Raw genomic sequence first — 25,909 nt, forward strand, 5'->3', positions numbered from 1 at the left:
GCTTTGGCCCCGCCCCCTCACCTGTAGGGCTCCGCCTCCTGAAGCAGTTCCGGTTCGGATTGGAGCTGCGGCCGGAGCGGCCGAGACCGGGGCCCGGCGATGCCTGCGCGCAGCCGCCCCCGCGCCCGCCTCCACCCCAGCTCCCCGCCCCGGGCTCCGCCCCCGCCGCTCCAGGCTCTGCACGCCGGCGAGGCCCCGAGGGCGCGGGATTCCGACAGTGGCCCCGACGCCGACTCGGAGGGGGGTCCGGCTCCGGCCGCGGAGGTGAGCGGGAGCGGAGGAGAGGGCGGTTTGGAGGGGCATCCGCGGCCCGGGGTGAGTGGAGATCAGGGCTGGGGCTGGGGCTTCGAGGGGCGGGGAGACGGTTGGGGGAGCCTGGAGAATGGAATCTGAGGAAAATGGAGGTGGTTGAGCAGAGGGGCCGGAGGGGGTGACGACGCCCCGAGACTGAGAGAGAAGCGGAGGCTGAGGGGCGAGAGGCAGTGGGCGGAGATGTGGCCTTGAGGGGGCAGGGGACCAGCGGCTTTAGAAGGCAGGCTTGTGAGGGAAGAAGGTCGCAGGGGTCCGCTGGGAGTGTGGAGCGGGACGAGGAGGTGCTCCGGGATTTGGCGGTGGGACTTGGCATCTGAGATGTCTCCACAGGGCGAGGCGAGGGGACGGGGCTGGTCCTGACGGAGCGCTGCGCGGCGCAGCCGACGGGCCCGGGCGGGGCGGCGGAAAGGGGGCGCCCTGAGGTTCGGCGGGAGGGGGCGGGGCGCTGGGCGAGAAGTCGTCCCGGCTGAGGGGTTGAGGGAGGCCCCGAAAAAGAGCAGTGCGGTCCAGTGGGGAAAGGAGGCCTTGGGGATCTCCTTTAGGGCTGTGGCATTCTCACGGGTGTCTCTCAGAGCGTCAGCGATCTCTGGCGTGGTGTACTTGGATTATGGGGCTTTCTCGTTTGTGGACAGTGCACCTTTTTAAGAATCTGGAGTGGGAGATTCTTAAAATCTCACTGATTTCCCAAGGGGCCGGGGGAAGCCATGGAAAAGACGCTATGTGTAGAAAAGGTAGTGAAAGGAGGATTTTGAAAATAAAGCAATCATTTGGATGTAGGTTTTTGTGTGTGAGTGCTTCTTTCTTCAATGAGTTTAATTTTAATACCCAGACTAGTTTCGATCTTTAAAAAAAATGTTTACTACATTACGCTAAAATTTTAAAAATTGAACTAAAAACAAGAATTTGAACGCTTGGGTTTTACAGATACTCAGGATTATCTGATTTCACTTTCAGCACTTGCATTGACACATTTACCCACCACTGTCAAAATAAGAGTCGGTGCAGGTTTCTGGATTAAGAGGGCACATAAAACTAGACATGAAAACATCACGGCCTAAAGAGTCAACCAAATCTTCCTCTCCTTGATAATTCCACAATTGGAGTTATCTCTTAAAAATTTGAGGCATATTTTTGACGGATTTGCAGGCCAAATATTCAAATAGAATTTTGCAGATTTAGTACAAATAATATTTTTAGTAGTATGATCTAGAGAAATAAGGATGGAGGATGCTTGTGTTAGCAGCTAACAGAACTGGGACATGTGGGGTAACACGGATGCTTTCTTGCTTTCTTTCTTCCTTTCTTCCCTTTCTTTTCTTTCTTTTTTTTTTTTTTTTAAGGCAAGCTAGTAAAGAGTTTATTGAGAAACAGAAAAAAGATAGTGCACACCCAAGGCATGAGTGCTGGCATCCTCCAGGCAGAGTAGAGTAGTGGGGCCTTTGGGGTAGGCCTTTTAAAGGCCTTTCCTTCTCCTCCTCCCCCATATTAAGGAGGGATCTCAGCTACTTGCTGTACTGATGGGTTGCCTTTCCACCTTCACTTGCTAGCTTTCGGGAACCTACAGTGAGACCTTTCTGTTTGGAGTTATTGAGCTGCTTTAGAGCCCAGGAGTTTCACAGGGTACCACGTGACCTGAGTCTTGGCTATAACAGTTATGGCTTTGTTTTCAAGCAGCTGCCTTCCCTCGGGGGGTTTCTGGCCCCATGGTCTCACAACCATGCTCTCGACTAGGTCTCAGCCGTGATGGTTATGACTCTGTTCTGACCAGCAGCCTTCCCTCTGATTAGGGACTTCTGGCTATTCTGTTGAGGTTGAGGGAAGGTGGGTCTGGCACCTTGGTTGGAACTGGATGAAATCCCTGCATAACTAATAACTTGTTCCGGAAGGCGTTGATTCTGGAAGAAATAAACGTAGTTAGTATTCTGAAGATACATGGTCCTACTAAAAGGATAAAGAAGATGGTGGTAAATGGTTCCAAAAAGGATTTGGCATACTGAGCAATGGGAGCGAGAAAGGCCAGGTGCCTCCAGAGGTTTCCTCTTCCCGAAGTAGATGGGCTTGATCTTGTAGGTTTGGAATGATGTCTAGGACTGTTCTAGAGTGATTTCTCTAGAGTGATTTACATAGAAACAGTCTTCTTCCTTGAGGAATAGGCGGGTTCCTCCCTGTGCTGCAGTTGTACACAAATGTGTTTTTATGAAAGACATAGTACCAAAAACATAATCATACCAGAAAAATGATTGCAATGTTTATATTCATTTTAGTAGAAATAAATTATATTCCTTTTGTAAATTGTAAAACTATAACAAGTTGTTGGCCATTTCATAACACTATTAATCTCTTTCTTCTGTAAATCTTCATGAGGTAATTTACTCATTGCAACAAAGTTTTAAATTAGTTTATATGTATAGACTACATGTCATACCTTCACGTGCTCCCATGTGGTAGGCAGACACTCTATCTGTTGAGCCAAATCTGCTTCCCTGCAAAGACTCTTATTCACATTGCACAACTGCTTGTAATCATTTTTTAATTTTGTTAATCACTAGATCCTCAGTGCTTTTCCAAAACTTTGTCACAACCACTGAATTGTACACTTGAAAGTGATTAAAATAGGAAATTCTGAGTTGTATTAATATATATGTTACTACAATAAAAAGTTAAAAAAATATTTTTGCAATATACAGAAAGAAAAACTTTGCCACAACTGATTGAGAGATATTTTCATGGCTTTTCCAAGAATGGAAATTTGAACCTTGATTTTGTGAAACTGTTGAAACACAGATATTCTAATAAACTTATTATTTTTTGGCTTTATAAAAATCACCATATTAACCAGCTATTCCTTTAAGGTTTTTATCTTAAAACCTTAAGATCTGAAACCTTAAGGTCTGAAATAACATATGGTATTAATAGTTTGGCATACCTAACAGAGCCATTAACTTATGCTAATGGAAATCTTCCCTATCTTCATATTCTGCTCCCTTAATTCTTCATGAGGTGATGAATTATTAGGGAATGTCAAATTTACAATTTAAAGCTTCTGTAGCTTTGATTCTTTTTGAATATCAAACTGACATGTAAGATGTGACTACAATTATATATTCTGTTAAATTACCTATGATGCTCTTTTGAAAAATTGTAGTATTTGATAGAAAAATACAATGTGAGCTAATTGTAATTGTTTAATGGATTCAGAACACAGAGGGAGGCTGTGCCATCTCATGCCCAGATTAAATGTTTTACTTTTTGCAAAGATTTGCAAAGATTGGGGAGGACCTAACTTTTTCATTATTCTCTCATGTATTTGCATTTGTTTACAAATAAGATCATGTTACTTACTTAAAAATAATAAGATAAATGCTTTATCTTCAATTTTTGCTTGCACGTAGTTTTTGGAACTCTCGAAACCTGTTTTGTTTTTGTTTTTTCCTCAAAGGATATGATGTAGCACATGGAAGGGTAATAGCAGGGCAAGAACAGAAAGGCATTTACTAAAGATGTCATCATAACAGTGATTCTTACTTTACGTCTTGTGGTTCTCTTGGCCATGAGAAATCAGGAAGTTAACTACAAATAGGAGAGCATGGGCCTGGCACATGTGGAGAACAAATCAGTGTTCACGTACAGCCTCTGCCACTACTTGGGAATTTGCCATATGAATGTGTAGATATGGGTCTGAGACAGACTCAGACTGGTCATATGAATATGTCCACACCCCTTCCTCCCATACACACATTTAAGCCTAACCTCCGCTGAGTTTAGTGACTTCAGGCGTCCCATATTGAAATACATTGTTACACTGGACTCTTCCAGTTAGATAGTCATTTCAGTATAGAATGTAACAATGTGTATTGAGCTTGCTCTTGTTGAGGATGATAGAAACGAGAACTTGGTCCTAATAGTTTCACCACTGTGTTTTACCATAAAAGTGTTTTATGATATCTGCTCCAAAAGGATGTTGTGGGGTAGTGATCTATATGTTTGTCTTAAGTTTTTATTATGGGGTTTGTTAAGCTTATAAATTATGGCAGAGGACAAGAGAGGTGATAATATAAGTATTTATCTTGGTACTTTTTTTTTCTGTTCTTTTGGAATTCTTGGTGGATAAATTCCAGCAAGAGATAACAACCATAGATTCTGCTGACTTAGGGTCTTCCCATAGGTTAAACTATGTCACTGAGTTACTGGAAACTACAAGAAAAATCTCGCATATTTAAGTCACCATAACTAACATCTATATATGGATATTGCTTCTGTAAAATTAAACAGATAAAGATTTTTTTGTTGTTGGTAAATTAACCTATGGCATACTTGAAAAAAAAGTTCATGAGTATGTGCTCCTGTTGAGATACTTTTATTTAGTTAAATGTGATCTTAAATTAATCTTTATATAAGAAATCCACGTTGGTGTATAGAATTCTGCATCGGTTAACAGGAATCACTACTGTATTGTTATTCTAGTCCTCAATTTTTGTTAGTAGATACCTTGTTTTGCTGAAAGGAAATAGGATCTTGAGCAAAACCTTCATAGATTTAACAGTTTTTACAAATACTCTTGTTTTGTGTTAAGAAAGATTTCAAGATTTAAGAGTTTCTCTTGTATAATGGGTTTCACTATTTCTTGACTGTCCTAATGATTTAATTTCAGGCAACATTGTGTAGTAAAAAGAGGAGTTGATGATGGTGGCAATACTAACATTTTTTTAGCACCTTCTATTTGCCACTCTTTGTTGTAAATGCATTCTATATATTATTCCATGTGATCCTCACAATAAGCCTATCTGTGAAATAGGAGCTCGTATTCTCTCCATTTAACAGATAAAGATATTGAGGGCCAAGGTGGTTTAAGTAACTTTGGCAAGATCACATAGCTCTAAGTGGTTAATTCAGGATTTGAACCTAGGCAGTTTGATTCCAGAGCCAGCTCCTAACTACTATGCTCATTTGGATTTTATATCAATTTCTGTTACAGAATGACTATCTGAAATTTATTTAATGCTCTCGCATTAGTTTCTTCAGCTGTAAATTGAGGTATGGTACTAGATTTCACAGGTCACTTCCAATTCAAACATTGTTAGAATTCTGTCATCGTGATTTACAAAACACGATGTATTCATTTTTCAGATTATTTACCTTAGTGCATAATCTGTTGATTCCTTGGAGTATAAAGGTTAGGTCATTTTCTAAAGTCATACTTTTAAGAAGTGATGGAGCTTTTAACCTATAATCAGACTTTCTGTTAGGGTTCTTGGTCTTGCTAGTTGCTTCATTCACTCTTACCTAATTTAGTATGTATATGGATACATGGGTTAATAATAACTGAATGTAATTGGTTTTCTTAAATTTCTTAAATTTTCTATTCTTATCTACTTAAATACGATGTGTTTCATAAAGTAAGAAATAATATTGTTTTCATTTTCTTAAAAAAAACTTTCCTCCCTCATTACCAAGTATTACATGCCTATCGTATAAAATATAGAAATTTTAGAAATATTTAATATAGAGAATGAAAGATTCCACCCAAGGAATAACTGTTAATAGTTTTATTTTTCATTTATTTGAAATCTGTATATGCTATTTTCAGATATTCTGCTCCTTTTATAATTTTTAAAACTTTTAGTTTTGAAATAGTTATAGATTCACAGTAAGGTACAGAGATAGCACTGAGAGGTTCCATATACCAGTCATTTAGTTTCCCACAAGGGTTAAGCCTTACAGAATTATAATACAGTATTAAAACCAGGACATCCAGGGGAATATGTGTAGCTCAGTGGTTTAAGCGCCTGCTTCCCATGTACAAGGTCGCAGGTTCAATCCCCACCACCTCCACAAAAAACCCAGGGCATCCATTCAATATGTGTGTATAGTTCTTTGTCATTTTTTTCATGTGTATATTTGTGTAACTGTGGCCCCAATCAAGATATAGAATTATTTAATCACTACAAAGATCTCCTTTGTAGTTATCCTTCCCCACACCATCACTAACTACTAGCAACCACTAATCTGTTTTCCAACTTTATCTTTTTATTATTTTGAGAATGTTATATAAATGAAATTATAGACTGTGTGATCTTTTGATACTGACTTTTTTTTCACTCATTATCATGCCTTTGAGAACCATTCAAGATACTGCCTGTATCAACAGTCGGGTTTTTATTGTTGAAGCAGTATTCCATGGGAGGAATGTACCACTGTTTATTCACATATTTGGGATATTTTGGTTGTTGATAGGTTTTAGTTATTACAAGTAATGCGGTTATGAACATTTGTATATATTTGTATATATTTTTATGTGGACATAAGTTTACATTTCTCTGGGGTAAATGCCCAGGAGTACAATTGTTAGACCATATGGTAAGTGGATGTTTAGTTTTTTTAAGAAACTGGCAAACTCTTTTCCAGCGTGGCTGTGTAATTCTACATTCCCCCCAGCAATGTACGAGAGATCCAGTTTCTCTGCATCCTTGCCAATATTTGGTAATGGCACAATTTTTTATTTTTGCTGTTCTAATAGGTATATAGTGATACCTCATCATAGTCTTAATTTGCATTTCCCTAGTGACTAGTAATGTTGCACATCTTTTCATTTGTTTATTTGCCATTTGTATATTTTTCTTTGGTGACACGTCTCTTCCTGGCTTTTCCCATTTTCTAAGTCAATTTTTGGTTTTTGACTCTTGAGTTTTGAGAGTTCTTTATGTGTTGTAGATATTTCTCAGGAATGTAATTTACATATATTTTCTCTCAGTCTGTCATTTGTTTTTGCATTCTTTCCATGGGGTCTTTCACAGAGTAAAAGTTTATGGAGGGAAGAGGACTTGACCCAGTGGTTAGGGCATCCGTCTACCACATGGGAGGTCTGTGGTTCAAACCCTGGGCCTCCTTGACCCGTGTGGAGCTGGCCCACGCTCAGTGCTGATGCCCGCAAGGAGTGCCGTGCCACACAGGGGTGCCCCTCACATAGGGGAACCCCACACACAAGGAGTGCACCCCATAAGGAGAGCCTCCCAGTGCAAAATAAAGTGCAGCCTGCGGAAGAATGGCACCGCACACATGGAGAGCTGACACAACAAGATGACGCAGCAACAAAGAGACACACAAATTCCTGTGCCGCTGATGACAACAGAAGCGGACAAAGAAAGAACACACAGCAAATGGACACAGAGAACAGACAACTGGGGCGGGGGGGAGGGGAGAGAAATAAATAAATATATCTTTTTAAAAAAAGTTTATGGGTTTTTTGTTTGTTTGATTTTTTTGGAGGTATCAGGATTGCACCTGGGACCTTGTACATGTGAAGCATACACTCAACCGCTGAGCTACACCTGGCTCACATAGGGAGTAAAAGTTTTTAATTTTGATGAAGTCCAATTTATCAATTAAAAAAAATAGATTGTGCTTTTGGGTGTTATGTTTAAGAACTCTTCACCAAGCCCTAAGTCTCTAAGATTTCCTGTTATCATCTAAGAGCTTTGCATTTTACATTTAAATCCTGACCCACTTTTAACTAATTTCTGTATAATGTTTAGGATTTAGTTAAGGTTTATTTTCTTGCTTATGGATATCCAGTTGTTTAGCACTATTTTCCAACTATCCTCCATTGAATTGCTTTCTCATCTTTGTCAAAAATTAGTTGACCATACTCATGTGGTTCTTTTTTTTTTAAGATTTATTTTTATTTTATTTCTTTCTCTTCCCTTTCCCCACTGCTCTGTGTCCATTCGCTGTGTGTTCTTCTGTGACCGCTTCTATCCTTATCAGCAGCACTGGGAATCTGTGTTTCTTTTTTTTTGTTGCATCATCTTGTTGTGTCAGTTCTCCGTGTGTGCGGCACCATTCTTGGGCAGGCTACGCTTTCATTCTGGGCGGCTCTCCTTACAGGGCGCACTCCTTGTGGGTGGGGCTCCCCTACGCGGGGGACACCCCTGCGTGGCAGGGCACTCCTTGCGTGTATCAGCACTGCGCATGGGCCAGCTCCACACGGGTCAAGGAGGCCCGGGGTTTGAACCGTGAGCTTCCCCCATACCATACAGTCTTGATTGCTGTTGCTATATGATTAGTAAGTCTTGAAATCAGGTAGAGTAATTTCTCCCAATTTATTCTTGTTCTAAATTGCTTTAGCTATCTAGTTGCTTTGTGTTTCTATATAAATTTTAGAGTAATATTGTCTATATCTACAAAAAAAAAAATCATGCTTGTATTTTGATAGGAATTGTGTTTAACCTGTATGTCAATTTGGGGAGAATTGAGATTTCTTTGTTGAGTCTGCCAGCCCATGAACACTAACATCTCTCCGTTTATTTAGGTCTTCTTTGATTCCTTTCATCAGAATTTTGTAATTTCAACATACAGATCCTGTGCATGTTTTGTTAGATTTACATCTAAGTATTATATTTTTTCAGCAACTGAGCAGTCTCAGTAAGTAGCACTTGTGGATTCATTAAGAGCCAATGAAAAACACTTGCAATATTTTGTCTTGGCTACTTTTTCCCTTAATTTTAACCATTTGTAAGTGTACAATTCAGTGGTGTTGTTTACATTCACAATGTTGTATTACTTATCTCCTCCCTCCATTTCCAAAGCATTTTCATCACACTAAACAGAAACTTTTTACTCAGTCAGCAGTGATTGCTCATCATTCACCTCAGCTTCTTGTAACCTATACCTACTTTCTGTCTGTGTATTTCTTTATTCTTTATACTTCAGATTAAGTGGAATTATGTAATATTCTGTGACTTCCTTATTTTATGGAGAATAATGTTTTCAATGTTCATGCATTTTGCACCTTGTATTAGAACTTCATTCCTTTTTACAGCTGAATAGTATTCCATTGTGTGTCTATACCATTTTGTTTCTTCATGCACTTGGTAGATATTTGCATTGTTTCTACCTTTGACTGTTGCAAATAATTATGGTAAGCATATTTGTGAACAAGTTTCTGTTTGAATGCCTTTTTTCAGTTCTTTTCAGTATATGTATAGGAATGGGATTGCTAAATCATATGGTGATTTTATGCTTAACTAATTGAGGTATCACCTAACTGTATTCCACAGTGGCTTTACTATTTTGTATTCTGTTCAGGAATGTGTTAAGGTTTTTTATTATTCCACATCCCCTCTAACATTTATTTTCCACTTTTTGTATCATCTTGGTGAGTATAGAGTGGTATCTCTTCATTTTTATTTGCATTTCTCTAATGACTAATGATATTTAACATCTTTTCACTTGCTTATTGGTCATTTATATATCTTATTTGGAGAAATATCTACTCAGTTGACCATTTTTTTTATTGGGATGTTTGTTAACAAAAAGTGTTGACTTTTAGTAGTTCTTTATATATCCTGGATATTAAACTCTTATCAGATCTATAATTCAGGAGTATTTTTTTGCAATTTTGAAGATTTTCTCGTAACCTTCTTAAAATATCTATTAACCCACAAAGTTTTGTAATTTGACAAACTCTTGTTCCTAAACTTAGGGGGAAATCTTTCAGTCTTTCATCATTATAACTAATTTTAGCTGTGGGTTTTTCATAAATTCCCTTTATCATGTTGTGGAAGTTCCCTTTTATTCCTAGTTTTCTGCATGTTTTTATCGTGATTGTGTGTTAGAGTTTTTCAAATGCTTTTTCTAAGTCAACTGAGATGATCATGTAGTTTCTGTCCTTTATGTTATTAATGTGGTTAGTACATTGGTTAACTCTTCAATTTATTTCCAGTTGAAAAATATACATAATATAAAAATTATTTTAACTGCTGTAGTTGGGCAATGTTGTGTCACTAAGTATATTGACAGGGGAAGCGGATGTAACTTAGGTGATAGGTCCTCCGCTTACCATATGGGAGGACCCAGGTTCGATCCCTGGGGCCTCCTGGTGAAAAAGAAAAAGAGAAAGCATGCCTGCACAGCGATCAAGTGCCCACGTAGCGAGCCAAGTGCCTGTGCGGTGAGCCAAGTGCCCATGTGAGTGCCTGCGCGGCGAGCCGAGTACCTGCGCGGCGAGCCGAGTACCTGCGCGAGTGCCCATGTGGTGAGTGACTGCCTGCGCAGCGAGCTGAGTGCCCGCACAAGTGAGTCATGCAGGAAGATGATGATATAACAAAAGAGAGATGAAGGGGAGGGTCAAGGTGAAGCACAGCAGAGACCAGGAACTGAGGTGGCACAATTGGCAGGGAACCTCTTGCCACATCAGAGGTCTGCAGGATCGAATCCCATTGAATCCTAGAGGAGAAAGATGAGAAGACCAAAAGAGAAATAGATACAGAAGATCATACAGAAAATGGATACAGGCAGCAAAAACAGCAGGGTGAGGGGGAAAAAAAGTATATTGACAATATTGTGTAATTTTCACCACTATCTATTTCCAGAATGTTTGCATTTCCCAAAGTAGAACTCATGCCTATTTAGCAATAGCTCCCAATTTCCCCCTCCCCTCAACCCTGGTAACCATTATTCTGCTTCTTGTTTCTATGATTTTGCTTATTCTAAGTATTTTGTATATTAGAAATCATGTAATATTTGTCCTTTGTGTCTGTATTTTGTTTCATTTAATATGTCTTCAAGGTTTATCCATGTTTTTAACATGTACCAGCACTTCATTTCTTTTTATACCTGAATGATATTCTGTTCTGTAGATATACCTTACTTGTTTATCTACTCATGTTAATACACTGTTGGGTTGCTTTTACCTTTTGGCTATTCTGAATAATGCTGTCATGAATATTGCTGTACAAATATCTTTCCTAGTCCCAGCTTTCAATTCTTTGGGGTAGGTACTAGAAAAGGAATTGCCAGGACATATGGTAATTCTGTGTTTGACTTGCTGAAAAACTGTGTGTCTGGTGTGAACATACAGAATAGGGTTCACTGAAGTTTGTTGGCCCTTAAGACTGAAAAATAAAGCAGGCCACTCCATATAGCAAAATAGTAACAGTTTATTAGGAATTTACAGAGCAGGAAGCTGATTGTGGGTGGCTGTAGGGCATTCAGCATAGCCTTCCTGCTGCCCAGGGGTGTTTGGGGTAAGAACAAGGAAGGCTGGGAGCCAAGCCAAGATTGTAAACATGTCTCTTTGAAGTTATTGATATGTAGTAGGAATGGTTCTAGTACAGAGAGCTATCATGCTTAGGAATGTGCACATGCACTTTAAGATTTATCTTGGGGCTACCCAGTGTGAAAAAAGTGCAGCCTGCCCAGGAGTGGCGCTGCTCGCACAGAGAGCTGATGCAGCAAGATGACCCAACAAAAAGAGACACAGATTCCCGGTGCCACTGACAAAAATACAAGTGGACACAGAAGAACACACAGCGAATGGACATAGAGAGCAGACAACTGGGGGGGCCGGGGGTGGGGGTGGGGAAGGGGAGAAAAATAAATTTTTTAAAAATCTTAAAAAAAAATATTTATCTTGGCGGGGGTGGGGGGTCCTCTTATCTAGGAATTTATGGCTACTCTGGTTTATGGCTTCATATTACACTCCTCAAAAAACCCACTTTTACATCCTACATGCCCCTCTTCTGCAAATATCCTTGAGCAGCAATTGATGGGCACATCTGAAAGCAGAATCCACAACAATATAAGACACATATACTAATACCTATGCCTGCTAATGTCAAAAGGAAAATTAGAAAAGTTGATCCCCAAACCCCACTCTGTTAGGTTAAAAGGTGGTACTGTCCAAGGCATTCCATCTCTGGGGGAGGTCAACAAATGTCTACAAACCCAGCAGTTAGTCTGATTATGAGTTGCTGCCACTTCGGTTGCCCATTTGAGGAGGTCATTTCCTTCTTTTGTAAAGGATAGAAACATTAACCTGGGACCTCTGTTGCTTCTTGCCATAAGACTAGACTTGGAATATCTCTCAGAGACTCAGACAAGCTGGGAACAGCCTCAGAGGGCTCCAAGCAGGCTGGGTCTGGGGCTGGTCCTGGCCGACACTGTGCAGGTGAGTGTGGAGTCACAGCTTGTAACATATTCTGGAGCCAAAAAGTAGTACCTGTTTCTCCTTGCATCTTGGGGTCATGACCTTGCTCCCACTGTGCAAGGAAAGGTTTTGGGCTGGCTGTTCATGCACATGTGTGCACATGGGGTGTGATGTGTTCCTGGGTCTTATTTAGGTCACTGCAAACAAGAGCCATGGGCAGATTGACCGCAGCCTCCAGGTCACCTTCAAGGTGCATGGGAATGAGAACATCACTGTGGTGATGGGCATCTGGCTTTCAGAAGACATGCTTGATCAAATGAAGGATTCTGTCCATCTGGTTCTAGTGGTTATGGTGCCTCAGTTTCTGAAGAAGCAGAATTTGGAACTCAGTTAAGCAAATGGTGATGTCCATTCTTCTCATTAGTAGATCTTGGGCAGATATTGTGTGTGTCACTGCTTTCAAGCTTGTCCCCTCTCCTTGCCCATTCTGCAGCTAGGATGGAAAAGCAGCATGGTAGCAGCTTCCCCAGCTGTAGGTTTTGTTTTGTTTTGTTTTGTTTTGTTTTAATCGAAATGAGAATTTCCCTTCTAGTCTTAGTTTTCTATAGTTTTCATCATGAATGTAACATGTTGGGTTTTGTCAAATACTTTTTCTGCATCAATTGTTATGATCATATGATTTTTCTTATGTAGCTTGTTAACATGGTAGATTACTTCAAATATTGAATCAGCTTTGCATCTCTAGAGTAATCTCCATTTGGTCATGGTGTATAATTCTTTTAATATATTGCTTAATTCTATTTACTAATATATATATATTTAAAGGTTTAGGACCAATTGGATCTTATTTTCTCAGTACTTTGTATTTTAGTTTTTTTAAGAGATTTTTAAATTTTATTTTTTATCCGCACCCCCCCCCCCCGCCCCCTGCCGCCCCATGCAGCTTGCTTGCTTGCTTGCTTGCTGTCTGCTCTTTGTGTCCATTTGCTGTGCGTTCTTCTGTGTCTGCTTGTCTCCCTTTGTTGCGTCATCTGTCTGTGCCAGCTCCCTGCAGGCACCGGCCGTCAACTGTCTGCAGGCGTGGGCCAGCCTGCCTTCACAAGGAGGCCCCGGGACGTGAACCCAGGGCCTCCCATATGGTAGACGGGAGCCCAACTGATTGAGCCACAGCTGCTTCCTATTTACTAATATTTACTTAAGGATTTTTGTATCTATATTCATGAAGAATATTGGTCTGTAGTTTTTTTGTACTATCTTTGTCAGGTTTTGGTATCAGTAATGCTAGCCTAGCTTCATAAATTGAATTGGGAAGTCTTCTGTTCTCTTCTCTTTTGCAGAAAAGAATGTGTAGAATTGGTGTTAATTTTTCTTTAACAGTTTGGTAGAATTCTCCGGTGAAAATGTTTGAACCTGGAAATTTCTTTTTAGGGAGTTTTTAATTATGAATTCAATTTCCTTGATAGCTAATAGGCTATTCAAATTATTTGTTTCACGTTGGGTAAATTGTGGAATTTCATCCAAGTTCTCAAGTTTATGTGAGTAGAATTTTTTTTGCAGGATTCAATTAAACTTTTGATGTCTGCAAGGTCTGTAGTGATAACCCTTGTTTCATTCATGATACTAGTAATTTCTGTTTTCTCTCTTTAATCAGTCAAGAGTGTCGTCTATTTTAATATTTTCAGTGAACCAGCTTTTTGTTTCATTAATTTTGTCTGTTTTTTGTTTGTTTCATTGATTTTGGCTCTTAATTTTTAAATTTCTTCCTTCTATGTACTGTAGGTTTATTTTGATCTTTTTTGTTTATTGAGGTAGCAGCTTAGATCTTTCCTTTGAGCTTTTCCTTTTTCTTATATAAGTGTTTAGTGCTAAAGATTTTCTTCTCAGCACTGTTCTAGCTGTGTCTCTCAAATGATGATACATTGTATTTTCATTTTCACTCAGTGCATTGTATTATATTTTTTCATTTCCCTTGAAACTTCATCCTGACCTATGGATTATTTAGAAATGTGTTGTTTAATTTCCAACTGTTTAGACACTTAACGGTTATCTTTCATTATTGATTTCTAGTTTGATTCCATTGTGGACAAATAACACATCTATTTGATTTAAATTGTTTAAAATGTGTTGAAGTAAGTTTTGTGGCCCAGGATTTGGTATATGTCCTATGGGTACTTGAAAAGAATGCATTTTCTGCTATTATTGGGTGGAGTGCTCTATAAATGTAAATTAGATCCTGTTGGTTGATGGTGTTGTTTAGTTCTTATGTATCTGCTCATTTTCTGTCTAGTTCTACCAATTATTGAGAGAGAGGTGTTGAAGTCTCCAAGTATAATTTTGATTTGTCTATATTTCCTTTTAGTTTTATCAGTTTTGCTTCACGTATTTTATAACTCTATTCAGTATATTCACATTTAGGTTTGTTATGTTTTATTGGTGGATTGATCCTTTTAACATTATATAATGTCCTGTTTGTCCCTCAGTCTACATTATAGCAACCCCTGCTTACTTTTTTTTAAAAATTTCTCCCCTCCCCCCCCCCAGTTGTCTGCTCTCTGTGTCCATTCGCTGTGTGTTCTTCTCTGACCGCTTCTATCCTTATCAGCGGCACCAGGAATCTGTTTCTTTTTGTTGGTTCATCTTGCTGTGTCAACTCTCCATGTGTGCGGCACCATTCCTGGGCAGGCTGCACTTTCTTTCACACTGGGCGGCTCTCCTTATGGGGCGCACTCCTTGCACTTGGGGCTCCCCTACGCTCGGCACTCCTTGCGCGCATTAGCACTGCACATGGGCCCACTCCACACGGGTCAAGGAGGCCCGGGGTTTGAACCGTGGACCTCCTATGTGGTAGGCGGACGCCCTAACCACTGGGCCAAAGTCCACTTCCCCCTGCTTACTTTTGATTAATAAAAGATTGTATATATTTTTATATCTTTTTACTTTCAGCCTATGTATATTTGAAGTAAGTTTCTTGTGGAGTGTATAGTTGATTCACATTTTTTCCCATTCTGTTAATCTCCATCTTTTAATTGATGTATTTAGACCATTTGCAGTTAATTATTGATATGTTAAGGCTTAAGTGTGCCATTTTACTTGTTTTTTTTTTTGAGATACTGGAGGCTGGGGACCTTGTATGTGGGAAACTGGCGCTCAATCACTGAGCCACATCAACTTCCCTGAGTTGGTTTTTTTGTTTGTTTTGCTTATTGTTTGTTTTTTTTTTTTTAAAGATTTATTTATTTTTATTTATTTAATTCCCCTCCCCTCCCCTGGTTGTCTGTTTTCTGTGTCTTTTTGCTGCGTCTTGTTTCTTTGTCCGCTTCTGTTGTCGTCAGCGGCACGGGAAGTGTGGGCGGCGCCATTCGTCGGCAGGCTGCTCCCTTCTTCGGGCTGGGCGGCTCTCCTTATGGGTGCACTCCTTGCGCGTGGGGCTCCCCTACGTGGGGGACACCCCTGCGTGGCAGGGCACTCCTTGTGCGCATCAGCACTGCGCATGGGCCAGCTCCACACGGGTCAAGGAGGCCCGGGGCTTGAACCGCGGACCTCCCATGTGGTAGACGGACGCCCTAACCACTGGGCCAAAGTCCGTTTCCCTTATTGTTTGTTGTTGTTGTTGTTTTCTGGAGGCAGCAGGAACCGAACATGGGACCTCCCATGTAGCAGGCTGGAGCTCAACTTCTTGAGCCACATCTGCTTCCCATTTTACTTTTCATTGTCTGTTTATTCTCTATGTTTTGTTTTTGGCTTTCTTTTTCCTGCCTTTCTTGTAGGTTACTTGAACATATTTTGGAAATCTTTTTTTATCTATAGTATTTTTAAGTTTCTTTTTGCATAGCTTTATTAGTGGATGTTCTAGGTGTTATATACATCTAACTTATCAAAGCCTACTGGTGTTGACATTTTACCAGTTGAATGAGGTATAGAAACTGAATAGTCCCTTTATTCTTCCCTATTTATGAGGTAATTGTCTTAAGTGCTTCTTCTACATACATTAAGAAAAACATCAGGCAATGTTAAAATTTTTGCCTCAACTGTCAAACATAATTTAGGAGACTTAAAAAGAGAAGGAAAGCCTATTTTATTTACCCAGATTTTTGCCTACCATATTATTTCTTTGTTTTCTGATGTTCCAAGGTTCTTTCTTTTATCATTTCCTTTCTCTTAAGAGAACTTCCTTTAGCCATTCTTTTAGGGTGATCTTACTGGTGATAAATTCCTTTACTTTTCCTTCATTAGAGGATGTCTTGATTTCTCCTTTCATTCTTTAAGGATATTTTTACTGGGTATAGGATTCTGGGTGTTACAGTTGTTTTCCTTTTAGCACTTGAAAAATATTCTGTCACGTCCATCTGATCTCCTTGGTTTCTGATGAGAAATCCACCATCATTCAATTTTGTTTTCCCCTGAGGTAATGTGTCTTTTCTCTTTGGCTGCTTTCATATTTTTTCTCTCTTCAGTTTTAGAAGTTTGGCTGTGATATGTATTGGCATGGATTTCCTTGGTGTTATCCTGTTTGGAGATCAATAGGTTTATGTTTACCAAATTTGGGAATATTTCAGCCAGTTATGTCTCTGGATGCTTTTCCAACCTCATTGTCTTTCCTCCCTCCTTCTTGGACTATGATAACATGAGTGTTAAAACATATAGGCAAGTGGATGTGGCTCAGCTGATAGTACGTCTGCCTACCATATGGGAGGGTCCAGGGTTTGATCCCCAGGCCCTCCTGACTCATGTCGTGAGCTGGCCCATGTGCAGAGCTGTCACGTGCAAGGAGTGCTGCGCCCTGCATGAAAAAAAAGTGCAACCAGTTCAGGAGCGCCGTCGCACACTCGGAGAGCTGACGTAACAAAAGATGATGTAACTAAAAACAGACGAAGTTTCTGATGCCACCGAGGATGCAAGAGGGCACAGAAGAACACACAGCAAATGGACACAGAGAGCAGACAGTGGAGGTGGGGGGGGAAGGGGAGAGAAATAAATAAAAATAAATCCTTAGAAAAAAAAACATGTTATAGTCCCACATGTCCCTGAGTCTGATTTTGATTTTGGTTGGTTGTTTTCTTCTATTTTCTCTTCTAATTTCTCTAGTAATTTTTTTACTATTAGTAAATCAGTAATAGTAAATAGTAATAGTAATAATAAATAGTAATAGTAAATAGTAATAGTAAATAGTATCTGATAGTAAATAGTAATCAGAGTAGGTAATTTTTATGTTCTTTTTTCAAGTTCACTGATTCTTTTGTCCTCCCAATTCAGCTATTGAGGCCATTTCTTGAGTTTTTTTGTTTTTGTTTGTTTTTTAGGAGGTACCGGGATTGAACCCAGGACCTCGTACGTGGGAAGCAGGCACTCAACCACTTGAGCTATATCTACTCCCTATTTTCTTGAGTTTTTAACTTTAGTTATTGTATTTTGAGTTCTTAAATTTCAGTTTGGTTCTCCTTTATATCTTTATTCCTTTACTGAGCCTTTTCTATTTTTTCATTTCAGTTTTGTTCATAATTACTTTGTTGAAGCAATTTTATTATGACAGCTTTTAAATCCTTGTCAGATAATTCTTATATCTGTGATCATTGTTTGTATCTGTTAATTGTTTTTTCATATTCAATTTGAGATCTTGTTTTTTGGTATGCAGAGTAATTTGTGTTTGAAACCTTGGCATTTTGGGCATTCTGTTATAAAACTCTGGATCTTGTTTAAATCTGATGTTTTTATTAGGCTTCCTTGATACTGCTCTGATGCATAAATAGAGGTGCTGCTTCCTTACTGCCATGTGGGTCTGGATGGACATTCAGATCTTCTGCCTCTGTTGACAGCCTGGAGAAGAGGAACTCTTTGTTACTGCTGGGCGAGGGTAGGAGGTCAGGCACCCCAGTAAACCTCCACTGTTACCAACCTGACTGGAAAGGTGAGGGGCACCTAACTTTTGTTCCCCATGTGGTCTCTAGGAAGATAGCCTAGTTACCACTGAACTGTTGGCATTGTTCTGATTTTCCACTAGACCTCCTCTGACAGATCCTCAGCAAGGAGGGGTAGGGGTACCCTGTCACTGCTGGGTGTGGGTAGAAGTCCAGAGTCCCTACATGGCCTCCATGGATACCATATGGAGGAGGAGAGACTTGTTACTGCCAAGAAGTAATGACAGTTTCAGCTCCTTACTCAGCCTTCTCTGACATTACCCTGAACCTGGTTATAGCCTGATAAGAGTGGAAATCTAGGCTGTCCTCTCTCTGCCTTTGCCAGTGGGGGGTGGGGGCAGATGTGGAGCTACTGATTTTTTTCTTTGGTGTCAATTGGAATAGAGCACTTATTGTCTAAAATTTTTTTGTCTTGATAGGCTGCCTCTTTCCTTGTCCTTTGGCTGGAGAAAGCAGATTTTTCTTGGGGCTTTTTCTGTCTGTACCCATAGATATTTCTGGTTGCTGGCTTCTACAGTATCCAGCTTGGGATATATGTAGCAAAACAAACAAAAACCCAAAACAAAACCAGAAACTCATTGTGTTGTTCATCACATGTCAAGGTGCCTAGGCAGTCTGCCTTTTTCTCCCCAATTTTCAGTCTTTTTATGTTTGTTTTATATGTAATTTCCAGGGAGTACCAAGGAAAACTAGGTCTACTCCATCTTCCTAAGAAGCAGAAGCCCACATATAGTATTTTTAAAAATGTAACTGTCAGAAAGTTTAAGTGTAAAAAGGTGAGGAATAAATCTTTCTCTTTAATCAAGTGGTGTCTTTTAATCTGCTGTAATATTTCCTTCATCCCTCCTTCTATGTCTCTACCTTTGAGAGGCTGCTTCTTTCATTCTGTCTTATCACTTTGGCTTTAATCCTCACAATCTATTTTGCACCCTTCTCACAATTATCTTTTTATTTTTTTAAAGATTTATTTATTTATCCACCCCCTACCTTCCTACACATCTATTGTCTGCTCTCTGTGTCCATTCACAGTGTGTTCTTCTGTGTTTGCTTGTATTCTCTCTAGGCGGCACCGGGAACTGATCCTGGGACCTTCCAGAGTGGGTGAGAGGTGTTCAATCTCTTGTGCCACCTCAGCTCCCTAGTCTGCTGCGTCTCTTATTGTCTCTCCTCTGTGTCTCTTTTTTTTTTGTGTGTCATCTTGCTGTACCAGCTCTCCACTCAGGTCAGCTTGTGTGGGCCAGCACTCCTGCATGGGCCAGCTTGCCATGAGGGCCAGCTTGCCTTCACCAGGAGGCCCCAGGAATCGAACCCTGGACTTCCCATGTGGTAGAGGGTAGCCCAATTGCTTGAGCCACATCCACTTTCCACAATTATCTTTTTAAAGCACACTTTGATTATGTCATCCTCTTGCTCAGAAATAACTAGTGGCTCCCCATTGTCTACTGAATGTCCTTAATTTGGACATTTAAAGTTTTCCATGATATGGCCCCAATTTATATTTTCAACTTCATATCCTTATAACTCCCAGTGCCTTTTGAATACTAATGTTTCCTGCCTTCATACCTTTGTTCATTGCTGTTTCCTCTGCTAGAGTTCTTTTTATTTCTCTGACTCTATCCACAGAGTTTCAAAACTATCCTTTAAGGTCCAGCTCAAATGTCAGTTCAAGTACTCTTCTCTGATCTCACCAACTGAAAATATCTCCGTTTCCATCTGCTTTAACATTCCAATTTTTAAAAATAAATTACGAGGAAATCTGAGTTGTTTTGAGGATTGAGCAAGCTAATACATGCAAAGAACTGGCTACTTAATTCTTTGTCTTTCTTTAATAACCCTTACTGTACTACTAGACTGTGAAATCTTTAGGGCAGGATCTGTTTTAGATTCATCAAGGTAAATACCACATTGCTTATTATAATACTCTTCAAATAGTATGTGCACAATAAATATTGAATGTGTGAATAAACATAACATTTGAGGGCATCCTAAGGTTGTTTGTATCCCTAGTGCCTAATTTAGTACCTGGCATCTGTATATAGTGGACACTTTAATGTCTACAGCTGAACAGTGCAAAATCTGTGATTCAGAAAGCCTCCATTGATATAATGCTCATTGATATAATGCTTATGTAATGTAACTGAAGACCTTTGATATGTTCCTCTGCTGATATCCAGAAAATATTTCATATTTATCAGATTCAGTTCTTACAGAAGTACAAGAACTCTAAAGCTCACATGTGGTAGTGTACTATAGTGGGAAAGTACATGAACTTTGAGATGAGATTGGCGGGGTCGAAAACTTTTTTGCATTACTTACTAGCTATGTGATCTTGGGCATGTTACTTTTCTGTATAAGTTATCTCATCGGTAAAATGAGGAAGATAATAGTACCTACTTTATATGGATATGAGTATTATTTGAGCAAATACAAGTAAAATGATTAGAACAGTTCCTGGCACATTTTAAATATCTTAAGTGTTAGATAATTGATGTTGCTTTCTAAAAATGCACAGAACATGATTCAGAACTTAAGAAATTTGTGAGGGGGGCGGATGTGGCTCAAGCAATCGAATGCCCGCCTCCCACATTAGAGGTACTGGGTTCGGATCCCGGTGCCTCCTAAAGAAGACAAATGAACAAGAAGACAACGAGCACACATCGAATAAAAACAAAAACAAAAAACAAGCAGGGAGTAGATGTGGCTCAAGGAGCTAAGTGTCCACCTCCCACATGGGTGGTTCTGGGTTTAGTTCCCAGTGCCTCCTAAAAGAAAAAAGACAGACAATGAGCAAAAAAACGAGCATACAACAAGCAAAAACAATGAGCAAAACAGATGAGGGAGCCATCTGGGAGGTGGGAAATAAATAAATAAAAAAAAATTAAAGCATTAAAAAAAAGTTTTATGTGTTAGGATATACATTCTTTTTAAGGAACAGTACTCTGCAGATATCAAATATCTGCACATCCTGCCCACTGTATTCCTGCAGTGATATTGGTTGTATAGCTGATAATCGTGATCATTTCATTATACTCATCATACAAAAGTTAAATAAATTCCCCTCCTGGGACTTTATAGTTCCAGACAAGACTAGCTAGGTCATTAAAAGGGACATTATGGACTTTTGTCTCTTTCCTTTGAAGACTGTGATTACAGTCTCTATTTGTTTTGGTTGAATATGCTTTCCCCTTTTGTGCATTTAATTCTTCCTAGGTGATATACCTTTTATCTTCATGGACAAATTAAAATGATTTACATTTCCTAAATTATTTTGAATCTTGTCTATGTTATCAATTTAACAACCTCTCAACTTTTTCCAAGATTAATCCAGTCCAGATTTTTTTTTGAACAGGTAAATTCTGCAGCCTACTTTTGCTGTCTAAATGAATACATATAGTTTGACTCCATTCATATAAAATACACAGACAAAACAAAATTATATTGTTTACAGATGCATGCTTAGGTGGTAAAGCTGTAAAGAAAAACAAGGGATTATCACAAAGGTAGATTTATGGTTATCTATGGTGGGGGAAGGGCGGAGAGAGGGTTATTGGTTAGGAGTATACACAGGGGTACTAGAATGGTGATCTAGTGGTACTTAAAAATTTTAAGAGATGAATGGTTGTAAGTCTGAAGTAGAAAGATTTGTTTTTTATTCAGTTATTTGTATTACATTATTAACACATGTTTATACTTCGTTTTGATTTCTAAATATTTAGCACAGATTTCTAGACATTGAGGAAAAGTATTATTTCTATTTGCAAGTGGTCTCTTAACAAAAGTTGATAATTTTAAGTCCTACTTTTCCTCTATATTTCTATTCTGTGGTATAAATTACTAAAAAACCATCTGAATGTTGTTTCCAATGTACTTTTCTTCTTAATGCAAAGATAGTCATTTTATATCTACTGTTCTGGACTTCTTTAAAATAGTTAATCTCATTTGACCTCTTCCAACTTGAAGCAAGTTATTTAGCTTTAGGGATAGTATAAAATGTTTTTTTAATTAAAAATGCAGCCTAGGTATATAGTAGGTAAAAGGTTAAGATAAAACCGTTAGTATTTTAGAAACACTCTCAGTGCTATCTGAGTCCTTATTTTTGGAGATTTATGTTAATTTTAGCTCTAATCCTAACCCCAGAGACATCACAGTATAGTGGTTGAAAGTAGAGTAAAACAACTAGGCAAATACAGAATATAGGTCCTTCTACAGAAAAATAATAATAATAATGATAACACCAAATAAACCCTGTCCTAGATTTTCCAAAGAATCAGTGTCAAAGGAAATAAAAAGGATAGGGTATTCTGTTGTAGACTGAAAGCAACTAAAGATACATAATTACCAAATGCAGTTGTGTGAGCCTAAAGATTTTGGGGGAGAAACATAAAAGACATTTTATAAGATGTCCTTGGGACATTTGGGAATGATATGGTTTATTTTCTTCCGTGTGGTCATAAAGGAAATTATTATTATTAGAAGATGCATGCTAAAGTATTTATGGTGAATGTCATAATATCTTAAATGAACATTAAATATGCATTAATATATGTGTATGTAAACCCTATGTGGCTGTAGCAGTTTGATATGGTTATGAATTCCAAAAATAGATATTGGATTATGTTTGTAATCTAATCTGTACCTGGGCCTGATTGAGTTATGATTAGGGCTTTAATTGGGCCATGTTATTAGGGCATTGTGTCCCCACCTTGGTGGGTAGGGATTCACAGATAATAGGCATGGCAAAGGACAGAGTTGAGGGTTTCTGATGTTGAAGTTTGATGCTGAAGACTTAAGCTGGAGCCCTGGGAAGTAAGCTCACAGAGGAAAGAGAAGGCAGCCCCAGGAAGAAAGGAACCTTGAACCCAGAGAAAGCAAGCCCCAGAAACATAGGAACCCAGGAAGCCTGAACCCTCACAGTTGTTCTTGCTCCAAATAGACTTTAGTGAGGGAAGTAACTTGTGCTTTATGGCCTGGTATCTGTAACCTCCTGCCCCAAATAAGTACCCTTTATAAAAACCAACCAATTTCTGATATTTTGCATCAGCACCCCTTTGGCTAACTAATACAGTGGCAAAATGTTTGAATCCTGGATTGGAGTCCTGGCTATGCCAATTTCAAACCGTAGGACATTAGTCACTTAATTTTTCTGTGCCTCTTTGTTGTCACATCTGTAAAATGGGGATACTAGTTATATCTACCCTACAAAACCGTTGTGAGGATTAAATAAGATCATCCAGGTAAAGTGCACAAAGAATGCCTGAGCATTCAATAACTGTGGCCGCCACTGCTGCTGCTATTGTTGTATTCCTTAGATACCATTATCTATTACTTTGAAGAGAACTTGGAAGACTCAAAAGAGATGGAAAATACATAACAGAGGTTCAGGGAGATAGAGCCCCCCCCCCCCCGAAACTAGGTAAATATCAAGCAGAATGTTTTCACTTAGACTTATGAAACTGTAACTGCTTAGGTCTGCCTTATAGATCATCTAATTGAAATCATATTAAAAAGAGAATAATACTTAACTCACAAGTATGTGCTTTTTTTTCATTTTAAAAAACATTTTATTGAAGTTTATCATACATGAACATATATAAACAATAAGTGTATAGTAAAAGTTGTGGATTTATAAAACAAAGATGCATAACGTCATACAGGGCTCCTATACATCATCCCACCACAAATACCTTGCATTGTGGTGAAACATTTCTAACAGATTATTAAAGAGCATGGTCAAAATATTACTACTAACTATAGTCTATATCTTACATTTGGTGTATTTTTCCTCCAGTCCACCCTATTATTTTTTTGTTCATAAACTGTATAACTTATCCAAAGTGTACAATCAGTGGAATTTGATATAATCACCAATTTGCACATTCATCACTTCAATCAGTATTAGAGCATTTTCATTTCTCCAAAAAAAAAGGAAACCACTATTATACCCATACGTTAGTGCTACCAATTACAAATCCTATGGTGTGCTTACACCATTTCTGTTCATTTACAAACGTTTATAAACAACTTTTTATCAATTTTGCACAGATTAAATCTCAGCTTTCTGTTCTCTAACCACATTTTTTCCTCTGGTGACATATTCTAGGTATTAACACCATGAGTTTGCTCATTATATTTAGTTTGTAATAGCAGAATCATATAATAGCTCTCCTTTTGTGCCTGGCTTGCTTCACTCAACATATGTCCTCCAGGTTTATCCACGTTGTCATATACTTTATGACTTCATTTCTTTTTATGGCTGAATAATATTCCATCATCTGTCACAGTTTGTTTATCCATTCTTCAGTTGTTGGACACCTGGGTTGTTTCCATCTTTTGGCAGTTATGAATAATGTCACCATGATCATCAGTGTACAGACGTCTGTGTCGCTGCTCTCAGTCCTTCTAGGTATATACCTAGTAGCGGTATTGCTGGGTCACATGGTAGATCTATATCTAACTTCCTTAGGGATCACCAAACAGACTTTCACAGTGACTGTACCAATCTTCATTCCCATCAACCGTGAGTAAGCATTCCTATCTCTCTATATCTTCTCCAACACTTGCTTTCTCTTTTCTTAAAAAAGATGTATTTCTCCCTAGGCTCCCCCCCCCCCCATTCTTTTGCACTCACTCTCTGCTTTGTGTCCATTTGCTGTGTGTTCTTCTGTGTCTGCTGGTCTTCCCTTTAGGTGGCACTGGGAACCGATCCTGAGACCTTCTGAAATGGGAGAGAGGCGTTCAATTTCTTGCGCCACCTCAACTCCCTGGTCTCTCTGTGTCTCTTTTTGTCATGTGTTCTTGCTGTGCCAGCTTTCTGCACAGGCTGGTACTCTGTGCAGGCCAGCACTCCTCCGCGGGCCAGCACTTCTATGTGGACCAGTACTCCACATGGGCCAGCAATTTGTGTGGGCCAGCTTGCCTTTAGCAGGAGGCCCCAGGAATCAAATCCTGGACCTCCTGTATGGTAGACGGAGCCTAATCTCTCGAGCCATATCCGCTTCCCTCTGTTTTCTTAATACTGGCCATTTTAGTAGGTATGAAATTACACCTCATTGTAGCTTTGATTTGCATTTCCATGATAGCCAGTGATGTTAAACATTTTTTCATGTGTTTTTTCACATTTATATTTCTTTAGAAAAAATGTCTATTCAGGTCTTTTGCCCATTTTTTTTGTCTTTTTATTGTTGAGTTGTAGGAAAGAGGTATGTTTTTAAATTTCGTATTATTCTAATGTTGTAGTCAAGGTTGAAACTTGTTGTTTATGAGGTTTTCTTCGAACCTAGGCAAAGAAGGAGTCACAGAGAAGTGGCTTTTTTTTTTTTTTAAAGATTTATTTATTTATTCTCTCCCCTACCCCCAGTTGTTTGAGCTCCCTGTGCCTGTTTGTTGTGTACCCGTCTTCTCTTTTTTTTTAGGCGGCACTGGAACTGAACCAGGGATCTCCCATGTGGGAGGGAGGCACCTAATCGCTTGAGCTACCTCCACTCCTTGCTTTGTTGTATCTCTCATTGTGTTTTTCCTCCATGTGTCTCTTGGTTGCATCACCTTGTTGTGTCAGCTTGCCATGCCAGCCTGTCTCATCAACTCGCTATCTTGCTCATCTTCTTTAGGAGGCACTGGGAACTGAACCTAGGACCTCCTGTGTGGTAGGTGGAAGCTCAACTGCTCAAGCCTCATCTGTTTTCTGGACGTGTTTTTTTTTTTAATATCCTGCACTGTCTGAGAGAGAGAGACTGAAATTAGGGGATTTGAACAACCT

General features: G+C 39.2%; 1 protein-coding gene across 3 annotated transcripts in view; it reads left to right on the plus strand.

Annotated features, from left to right (window-relative positions):
* Positions 1-25,909, plus strand: part of SAMD8 (sterile alpha motif domain containing 8) — a 90,674-nt gene that overhangs the window by 8,981 nt on the left and 55,784 nt on the right. Inside the window, exon 1 of one of the 3 annotated variants that reach the window (XM_004477382.3) lies at positions 34-264. The exons of 1 other annotated variant lie outside the window; for it this stretch is intronic. In XM_004477382.3, the coding sequence (XP_004477439.2) occupies positions 100-264 (165 nt within the window). In that variant the 5' untranslated portion in view covers positions 34-99. Of the gene's footprint in view, positions 1-33; positions 316-25,909 lie in introns of those variants that run through there. One more of the 3 variants, XM_058299095.1, reaches the window with a different exon arrangement.

Source organism: Dasypus novemcinctus, chromosome 6 (assembly GCF_030445035.2).
Source record: "Dasypus novemcinctus isolate mDasNov1 chromosome 6, mDasNov1.1.hap2, whole genome shotgun sequence".
Lineage (NCBI taxonomy): Eukaryota > Metazoa > Chordata > Mammalia > Cingulata > Dasypodidae > Dasypus > Dasypus novemcinctus.